At 30.9% G+C, this 10157-nt stretch overlaps 1 protein-coding gene across 4 annotated transcripts; it reads left to right on the forward strand.

Moving 5' to 3' along the window:
- The first annotated feature begins 1756 nt into the window (after nucleotides 1-1756).
- LOC110651484 (peptide chain release factor PrfB3, chloroplastic) lies at nucleotides 1757-9560 on the forward strand. 4 transcript variants are annotated; one of them, XM_058143936.1, is made up of 7 exons: nucleotides 1757-2085; nucleotides 3067-3284; nucleotides 4074-4274; nucleotides 5145-5360; nucleotides 6222-6396; nucleotides 7601-7748; nucleotides 9186-9560. In XM_058143936.1, exons 1-7 carry the CDS (start codon nucleotides 1923-1925, stop codon nucleotides 9187-9189), a joined length of 1125 nt encoding a protein of 374 aa, XP_057999919.1. In that variant the 5' UTR covers nucleotides 1757-1922; the 3' UTR covers nucleotides 9190-9560. The 4 variants fall into 4 exon arrangements, with proteins under 4 accessions (XP_057999919.1, XP_057999921.1, XP_057999918.1 ...); XM_058143938.1 differs by lacking the exon at nucleotides 9186-9560 and adding an exon at nucleotides 6492-6560 and having other exon boundaries at nucleotides 7601-7742; XM_058143935.1 differs by lacking the exon at nucleotides 9186-9560 and having other exon boundaries at nucleotides 7601-7901.
- Nucleotides 9561-10157: the final 597 nt, after the last annotated feature.

A 10157-nucleotide genomic window follows, 5' to 3' on the forward strand; every position in this document is an offset into this window, starting at 1 on the left:
ATTAAAGGCCATCAATGACCTTTTATTATTATTATTATTATTATTATTATTATTATTATTATTATTATTATTATTATTATTATTATTGAGGGTAACATGTGACAAAAAAATTTTTTACATAAATGAATTTATAAAAAAAAATGATATAAATAAATTTAAATATTACATTTAATAATAAAAAGTCTAAATTTTTTAAAATCAAATTTAAAGAAAATAACAATTTAAATAATAAATGTTAAGGTATTATTGTAAATTATAATAATAATTAAAAGAGAAATAAAAAAATTAATAATAATTAGTATTTATAAAATAATATAAATAATTTTTTAATATTACATTTAATTATAAAATGTCTTAATTTTTAAAAATTAAATTTAAAAAAAATAATAATTTAAATCACAAATGTTAAGGTATTACAATGATCATTAAAAGAGAAATAAAAAAAAATTAAATAATAATTAGTAAAAAAGAAAATATTTATAATTGATTATGAGATTATAAATTAATAATTAATTTTTTTTAAATTAATGGTCATAATGACCTTATTATTATTATTATTATTATTATTATTATTATTATTATTATTATTATAGGGGTAACATATAGCAAATAATATTTTTATATAAATGAATTTATAAAAAAATAATATAAATAATTTTTAAATATTACATTTAATTATAAAAGGTCTTAATTTTTAAAAATTAAATTTTAAAGAAAATAATAATTTAGATCATAAATATTAAGGCAGTATTATAAATAATAATGATAATTAAAAGAGAAATAAAAAATAATAATTAATATTTATAAAATAATATAAATAATTTTTAAATATTGCATTCAATTACAAAATATCTTAACTTTTAAAAATTAAAATTTGAAGAAAATGATAATTTAAATCATAAATGTTAATATTGTAAATAATAATAATAAATAAAAAAGAAATAAAAAATTAAATAATATTTAGTGTAAAGAAGAGTATTTATGGAAGGTGATACGTAGCAAATTTTTTAAAAAAAGTATCATGTATCATTTTCTTGGAAATACCTTTCTGGTTTATATATAAATATATAGATTTGTTAATACAACTTTTTTTTTTTTAGCAAAAAAAGCATTTAAAAAAGAATGGAACTTGAAAGGTATTATGGAGTGATTTTCTTGTTTAAACCGTATATATCATGAATTCAAGATATGAGATATACAATAAAATTCACTTATTAATTATATAAGTACCACATATTTATTTATTAAATTTGTAATAAATCGAATTTGGACAAAAATATTTATTACCAAATAGCAAAACATTATACATTAAAAGTTTTCGATTACCATCAAGAATGGAATGACACTTAAATTTTATCAATTAATATAATTAAAATTATTAAAATTTATATACTAATCCATTGATTAATTTGAGAGCATAAATCAAGATTCTATTTTAATAATATAATTTATACTTCTCAATGATTGTTAGTTCTTTAATAGTTGTTGATATAATTTTATATTTAATAAATAATAAAAGTATATATTATTTAATTTTAAATTTTAAAATAAATTAATTAATAAATTACAAATTATATTAATTTCATTCTTTTTAAATAAAAATCATGTGCTGTAAGCTATTTTCAAATTTTAGCTTTCAACTGTATATGCTCTAATTAATTTAAATTTAGTTGTCATAAGTTATCTTTTAAAAAAATAAAAAAGGCCAAATATTATAAAACTTCCGAAGTCAAATGACCAAAGAAAATTAGGAGCGACCTCACTCATACGCCATTTTCCTTACGGGGAGGGGGAATTTCCGGATAAGGCCGCAGAGCATAGTGGGAGGATAAGGCAGCAGAGCATAGTGAGAGAAAAGGCAGCAGAGCTGGCTACTTGCGCACAGCATAGTGGGAGGATAAGGCCGCAGAGCATAGTGAGAAATGCTGGCAGAACCTGCATTTCTAAGTAGAGCAGCTTCTACTTGCTTAAAATGGCAATCTTCTACAAGAAATACCAATAAATCCCATGCTAAGCTCCTTATATACGCGAGAATTCGCCCTTCTCATTCCATGGATGACGAGAACAAGGTCTACAAAGAACTAGGTGTGTTTCCTTCTGCCTTTTATCTTTCTCTGTATATTTGCATGTATTAACACTTGTTTCTTTTTGCCTTTCTCTGTCTGGGGAGTAGTTAATATCATAGTGGGAGTTCAAATTTGATATGGGTATGGCTAATTGTAGCGTAAGTGAGATGGTTTTTGACATTTTGTTAAGATGCCAACTGTTTGACAATGATTCTCGGTTAAGATCTTTCCCGGCCGATGGGTTCCTAAGAAAGCTGAAGGTAACTGGAAAGAGAAAATCGTTGAAAATTTTTTCATCTAATTTAAGTCCAGCTTTGAGTTGGATTTTTGACAGAAGTACCTTTGTGTGATAAAAAAAATAAAAATAAAAATAGACTGTGCCACTTATTTTAGAATTGCCTTCCGTTTTATAACTTAAATTTTCAAATTGAATTTCTGAAAGAAAGGAAAGTATTTAAAAAAAAAAAAAATTAAAAATAGGCAGTGTAATTGCTTTACTTGATTTATAAGCCAAAATTGACGGCTTTATTTATTTGTGTATAGGCAAAATGACTTCATTTATTTGTTGTCATTGTTAACCAGAAGAATTTTTCTGAATGAATTTGAGAGATTAATGCATGAGGCTAAAATTTTAATGTGTTGTCATCAGCATATCCTTGAACATGCTACGTAAATTAAGATTGAACTTGTTGCTTATGACATGGTACCATAGCCCAGCTCATGAATATGTTTTCACAATTATGAACAAGTTCCTGCTTTCTGTTGTAAATGTTGTTTATATTAGCATAGGAGAAACAGAAAAGGGACTTGAAAGCTGGTTGTTCAGGCACATGCCTTAACAAATAACTGTTTCTCATTAGTTTAAGTGAAATCTTATAACAGAAGTATATGTAAATTGCAAGTATTATGAGTCTATTACAATGGTTGCGTCTTTATACATTCTTACAGCCCTACTTTGCACTTCTAACTTCTAGTCGAGAGTTGTGGTGAATTTACTTAGGTTTCTTTTCATTGAAAAAGAAGATTGAAGATGCTGTTCTCCGAGCTGAGATGTCAGCACCAACAGCACTAGAGCTCGAGGAAGTGAGACGGATCAAGCAGGAGGAAATAATGCGTGATTGCAACCTATGGGATGACCCTGTTAAATCCAATGAAATTCTTGGCAGATTTGCTGATAGTGCTAAAGCAATTGATTCCCTTAAAGACCTAAAATATAAGGTGAAGTACTACAGCAATTAGTCTTCATAAGGTTTATCAAATGAATAATGTTACCTTGAATCCAAATTAGAAAAGAAAAAAAAAAGGTTTATGTTACCTTTTCAGAGAGGAAAATTATCAGGGTAGCCCATGTGTTGGCTGTACAAGCCATGTGGACTCAAATATCTGTGCAGAGCATGTTAATAACCTATCCATTATGAAGTATTATAGTTTTTCTCTCTCCCAAATTTATGAACATCTGGGATTCTTGTGGAAAACATGGCCTTCCAGGTGCCAATCATTGCCACGAAGTGACCTACCTCTGCTTCAGTGGCCTACAGGCTTAGCTCAGATGATCTGCCTAGATTTACTTACGTTTCTTCTGTACATGACTATGTATTTATGCTTATATAACTTATTTCAGCTTCTGAAGCATGTATTAGAAAGTACTTCATTCAGTTGACACATAAGTTTGATTGATTATCTTTTCCAATGTTTACTTGACCATTGTTAAACTTACCAAAATTATAATCTGTGGACGAGCTAGATGTTTACCTGGGGCCTAACCAAAATAGGAATGTATCTATTCTGTCCTTTTTCCTCCCATTTATGTCATGTTTCCAGTTAATTCCTTCTAGCAATTGCTTGATCACAAAAATTTCATTTCTCGATTATGATAATTCAAAGACATCAAACCTTTTGTGTGATATTTGAACCCTTTCTCCAGCATCTCTTTTGTCTTTTTGATTAGGAAGAAGCACAACAAAACTCCAATAGACTATATTATAATAACTTCATTTATTTCTTTAGGTTGAAGAGGCAAAACTGATCTCACAACTGGCAGAGGTGGAAGGCATCAATTATCAACTTTTTAAGCAAGCATATAGTGCATCTTTAGATGTGAACAAGTTCTTGGATCAGTATGAGATGATGAAGCTTCTTAAGGGACCATATGACATGGAGGGAGCATGTGTAATTATTAAAGCTGGATCTGGAGGCCTTAATGATGAGGTTTGATTCTCACTGTTTTCTATCTAAATTTAACATAAAAAACATAAAAAGGTTTTAACTTCTTGCTCTATAAGATGAAATGTATTGTGCCTTTAAGTTTCAAGGCATCATTAATCGTCTTTTTTATGGAAACAAATATTGATGAACAAAATCAAGTGTCCACATTCTGATGCAGAAAAATGTATTATGTGCATGTATTTTTGTCCTTGCTTCAGGACACTATTGGTTGGTTGGAATTGTCCTTGCAATCATATGATATGTCATCCTTTTTTAAATAGTTGAAGAATCTTTTGTGGTCACATTTATTAGTTATTCTGGGTCAAGTGTTTTTTGTTAGCATGGATTTGGTCGTAATACCAGTGGAACCATTTTAGCTTTGGTCTTGCTCACATCAGTAAGATTTTAAGGCTTGTCTTCCTTTCCCTAACCTGTTTTGTTTGAACCTGTAGCCATCTCTTTTTCTCCTTTTAGTTTGGCAGTAAGTATATTCATCCCTTGCCCATGCAGAAAATGCATTAGCCTAATTGTTGCAGTTGTCTTTCCCTGCAATCACTAATCATTCTTGTGATAATTAATAGTTTAATATGATTATGCACTGGCTTCAAAGAGTTGATTTCTAGTTGTAAATTATTTTTGGCCTTTTTGGGAAAAGTCTTTACAATTCTTATTTATATTGCATATTTGAAAAGTTATAATGTTCCAAATTCAAATGTTTAACATTTTCCCCCTTTTTTTTCTTGCACCCCTGTTTTAATAGTCTTAGACCATTTCCAATTTAGTGAGCTTGATTGCATAACTCATATTGACCTGTATGATTTACCATCCAGTCACTGTCCCTGTCTAATAAGTATGGCAAATTTCCTTACATAGAAATGGGCAGAAGATCTTCTGAACATGTATATCAAATGGGCCAAAAAGCTGGGCTACAAAGGCAGGCTAGTTGAGAAGAATCCTTCTATGACTGGATATGGCCGTGTCCAGTTGGCAACTATTGAGTTTGAATTTGAGTGTGCATATGGCTATCTCTCAGGAGAGAGAGGCATTCATTGCATGATAAATTCTCAAAATGGGCCTGTTCAATATGAGGTAAGCTACCTAAATTTCTTCATTTACTTAAATTCATGAAAGCATAGCCTAAAAGTATGCCATGTTTAGAAGAATTTCTATCCTCAAGTTCCTTGTGTGAGTTAATAGTTTCTATTTGACACATTTGTTTTTATCAAGTTTGTTATTTCTGTAGTAAAGCTAAAAATTAAAACCATGATCTATTTTTCGTTTGAAAGTTATTGTTTTAATCCTTTTGAAGATAAATTGATGACCCGAGCCAATAGCTAAATCCATATCGCAATGCTAGTGGCCTGTAAGCTATGAATAACAATAGTTCTACTGGCTGTGAACTTGGCATTTTCTTTTCAAGGCAAGGCATGTGTGAGTAATAAGGAAGACCAAATAAGAGTATCCTAGCTACATGGTCATCAGTTAAAAACTCCTTAAATTGAAATCTTCATCTCCTTGGTTCAAAATTACTAAAAACCTATACCATATATTGTCAAAATCTAAGCTTTTTATATTCCATTCCTGCAAGAAAATGACACATTACTTAGAGGTGCTACGGCAGGTTTGTAACTTTGTAGAAAGTTAATGTAAAAAGTGAGAAATGATGATTAAGTGCACAGCCCTCCCTCTCCCTCTCTTCTCTCTTAGGTACTTCATATCATCTCTCCGCATTTTTGTTCAAGCTTTGTCATCATACTTCAATAGGAGGATGCAACACTTGCTTGTTTGTACATTGAATGTTTTTTTGATCTTGTTTGTGCATAGGATAAAATTTTTACCTTTAGATTCATTATTTTAAAGCTGAATACATGCCTTGTTGTTATATATTTTATGGTGAGATCAACATGTTTCTTCTAACCATCTATTGTTCAAAATTGGATATTGTTACAGAATAGCTCAGCATGTGTGGATGTTGTTCCTCTTTTCCTTGGAACGTTTTCTAATCTTCAAATCAATGATGAGGATTTGATTATATCATCCTCACTGCTCAGAAAGGAGAAAAGCCCAACGAAACCGACAGTTTGCATTCAGCATATACCTACTGGCATGAGTGTCCAGTCCTCAAGTAAGTCACAGAAAATTTACTTTATTGTTTGTGGCAAAATTTTAGTGGTGGACAACCCTAAGAAGTTTTGTACGTACTGTTTTTTGCAAAAGCAGATGCCGTGCGTTTGAGTGGAGTTGCACATGAATGATAAAAGCAATGACATACCTAAGGGAGCTGGCAGGGTGATCGCCCCCTAAAATTTTAAATTTTAATTGAGACTAGGTTGACTATGAATATGTTTTTAATGGACTCTTATATTTGACCTAAAAAAAAATTTTAGTATAATTTTAAAATGTTTATATTTGTTTATTAACCCAATTAAATAAAAAAATTAATCAGTTCATATTCTAAAAACTTGAAAAGTTATCTTTTATTTGTCCAACTAAAATAAAAAATTAATAGCTTGTATTTTTAAATTATTTTAAACTAATAAAAATTAAATTATAAAAGTACTCAAATTGTGAATGAAATATATTAAAAGATACCTAAGTTTAAATATTATATTTGACATTGGCTTCTTAAATTTACATGCTATACAACTTGCATCGGTCATTGGCCCCCAAGTCTAAATCCTGCGCCCGTCATTGGATATGAGTATATTTTATTTTCACTCTCTCAACAATGAAGAAAGAAAAGAAAGGTTGCCAAATCCTTTTGTCTGTCTAGTAAAAGTTTAAAATATTGTTCCTTCTCCCTTTTTTCACTGTACATTGAGGATGCATGTATGAGTTATGGTTATTGAGTTAAGAAGAAGAAATTTTCTTGACAAGGTGTGATTGTGATTGGAAGGCAAGGATATATACACAGAAAATGTAGATGGTATCTGCCAGCATTTCATTTGACTAGGCAAGTAATACTAAAATGATGGCATGTCTGTATAAAAAAGGTTGAAGCCTATTGAAGCATTTTAAATTTCAAAATGTAGGCAGTCATCACTAAGGAACTAATTATTTAACTACCTTCGCTTCTCCACCCCTCCACCCCCCTCCCCCTTTCCCTTCCATTTCCCCTTCCCCTTCCCCTTCCCTTTCCCCTTCCCTTGTCCTTTCTCTTTTTCCAGATCTGTTTGATATTAGGGGCATGTTTTCATATGAATACTCTAACCTGCTGATCTGTTTTTTTATTATGTCATTTTATGTTCTTTTGCAAGTTGTCCCCATTTTCCTTTGGCAATTTCCTCTTAGTTACATGAAAGTGAGGAAATATATTGTGCACTTTGCAGGTGAAAGGAGTCACTTTGCGAATAAGATAAAGGCCCTCAATCGTTTAAAGGCTAAGCTTCTTGTGATTGCAGAGGAGCAAAATGTTTCTGATATAAGTAGTATCAAGAAGGACACCATTATGGACATGTGCCATAAAGAGACTCGGAGGTACGTGTCTCATCCTTACAAACTAGTTCAAGATGTAAAAACTGGCATCAAACTGCCAGACCTGAACTCTATTTTGGATGGATATATTGAACCTCTTGTTGAAGCACATATTAAAATGAGACATACAGAATAAGATAATATTGCTTTCATATATTTCTTTTAGCTATCACGTGATTTTGGAAATACCAGAGTTTCCCTGTTGGTTGAATAGTTTTTCAGGCCAAGGAGTGCCTATTATTGGTTGAATCATGTGGGTTCTATTTCTTTCCTTGTTCTCCTCAATGTTGTAAGTGGAAAGCAAAAGAGATAGGGGTATTGTTGTTTCTTTGACAGGAAGGGGATCTTAATCCCTTTCACTGGTCATTTTGGTCATCAAAACAAGGTTTAAAAACAATTGGCTCGTCAAAACCATTATGTGTTCTCTTGTTTGTAAGCCACTAGATCTTCTTGAATTAAGGTTGTTAATTAAGATTCACACAAGTGGCTCATGGAAATTTTCTTTTATAGTAGAAACTAATATATTTTATTGAGATAAACATTTGATTATTGGGCTATCATCCTAATGTCTCATGAAATGTTACTATTGAAAGCGCAAAGCTCTATGTAGACTACATATATATATATATAAGGAAATTCCAGCATCAAAATCATTCAGCCCAGACCCAGAATTCATGCCAGAACTTTTAGAAGTAGACGAAGAGTACACTGCAGAGCCATAACTGGAACTCATGCTAGCATCAAAATCTTTCCCCGTATTGAGTTCTATGGATAGAACCTTGTCTGTTGGACCAACCAAAGCCTGTTCTGTAGATTCTTGATTTGAGCTGAGGGGATTTTGTTTCTTTTTACCAGAAATCTTAGAATTTGCACTGTCCGTATAAGATTTACAAGGATCAGAGTCAGCAATGTTCACAGGAAATCTTTGAACAGGATCAATCTTGGGTCACCTAAAACTGAGAAGAACATCAGAATCTTTGGTGTTCCTCTCAATCTTAGGTCCCACAAAACTGAGATGAACATCAGAATCTGTGGTGTTCCTCTCAATCTTAGGTCCCTTTAAACTGAGCAGAATGTCATCCTCCTTCCAAGGGTCAGGATCTGTTGTGATGACTTCTGCATCCTTGAGAATATTTCTGCAGGTGATACTTTGGTGAATCTGTTGCAATTCTCTGAACTTGTTTTGTTGCCAAGCAGCCTTGACCATACTTATGGATGCATCTAAAGTGATTCCTGTCACAAAAAAAAGTGAGATTAAGTTGTTCTGTCATTTATTTTCATCATTTCATCAAAACAATGCTCCATAATTGTTTGGATGAGACGGGAAAAGGACTTGCACCTTGGGTATAGACATTCAGGATCATTCTTTGCTCATATTTTCTCCATGAGTAACCATCATCTGTTATGAAAGAATAAAGATGAGTCTATCGTCCATGACAGGTAGGGGTGTAAACAAATCAAGCTACTTGTGAGCTGCACCTGCACGAGGCTCGGCTTGATAAAAGCTTGACTCAGTTTGGCTTGTTTTATAAATGAGCTAAGCTTGAACTTTATTTTTGGCTCATTTAATAAGTGAACCAAGCTCAAATCATTTATATTCGGTTCATTAAGGCTCGCAAGCCACCTCATTTACTGGAACACGAGTAGGTTCATAAGCGGACTTGTTTATAAAAAATTTGTGTTAGTTATTGTATGTCATTATAGTGTAAATATATCTATTTTATTTATGATGTTCCAAAAATAATATATGGTTTTAAACTATGATATAATCAATATATAAAATTTTTTATAATATATAGTTATTTGGAATTTAAATTTTATTTCTTTTAGAATTAAGTTAAATTTTATATGAAAGCCAATTAAAACTATGTTATTTGAAATTTGTAACTCTAAACCTAAACTCACTAAGGTTATAAATGAGTTAAGTTATTTGCGAATTACTTGAGATTTGGTTCGATAAAAGCTTAGTTCGACTCTTTTTTCTTAATGAGCCATGTTTAAGCTTAATGATCTTCAGCTCGAGCTTGGCATGAAGCTCAAAAGAATTTTGACTAACCAAAGCCTGAATTCAGTTCACTTATACCCCTAATGACGGGCTATTCATCTTTTGGGTGGCAACCGAAATGGATTGTCACTAATTTTTACTAATGATAAATTTTCTTTGCATTTTGTTTTTCTTGATAGAAAACTCTTATGATAAAAAATATAATTATAAATGAACTATGTCAAATTATAAATAATAATTATATGATATATAATTTTCTACATATTTGATAGGATATAAATATAATTGAACTATAAGATGGTTTGGTTATGTGCAATGTATAACATAATATGACTTGATACGAAAGTGTGATGAGTTAGTAAGGAAATAAGCCGGAAGGGAAATGGGGTGACCTAAGATGATGTATA

This window comes from Hevea brasiliensis, chromosome 3 (assembly GCF_030052815.1).
Source record: "Hevea brasiliensis isolate MT/VB/25A 57/8 chromosome 3, ASM3005281v1, whole genome shotgun sequence".
NCBI lineage: Eukaryota > Viridiplantae > Streptophyta > Magnoliopsida > Malpighiales > Euphorbiaceae > Hevea > Hevea brasiliensis.

Bases quoted from the DNA above. Each gene is read 5' to 3' on its own strand.
- LOC110651484 (XM_058143935.1), top strand. From the start codon at position 1,923: ATGCTGGCAGAACCTGCATTTCTAAGTAGAGCAGCTTCTACTTGCTTA. The intron at 2,086-3,066 runs GTGTGTTTCCTT...GAATTTACTTAG, and splicing joins CAAGGTCTACAAAGAACTAG to GTTTCTTTTCATTGAAAAAG. The intron at 5,361-6,221 runs GTAAGCTACCTA...ATATTGTTACAG, and splicing joins ATGGGCCTGTTCAATATGAG to AATAGCTCAGCATGTGTGGA.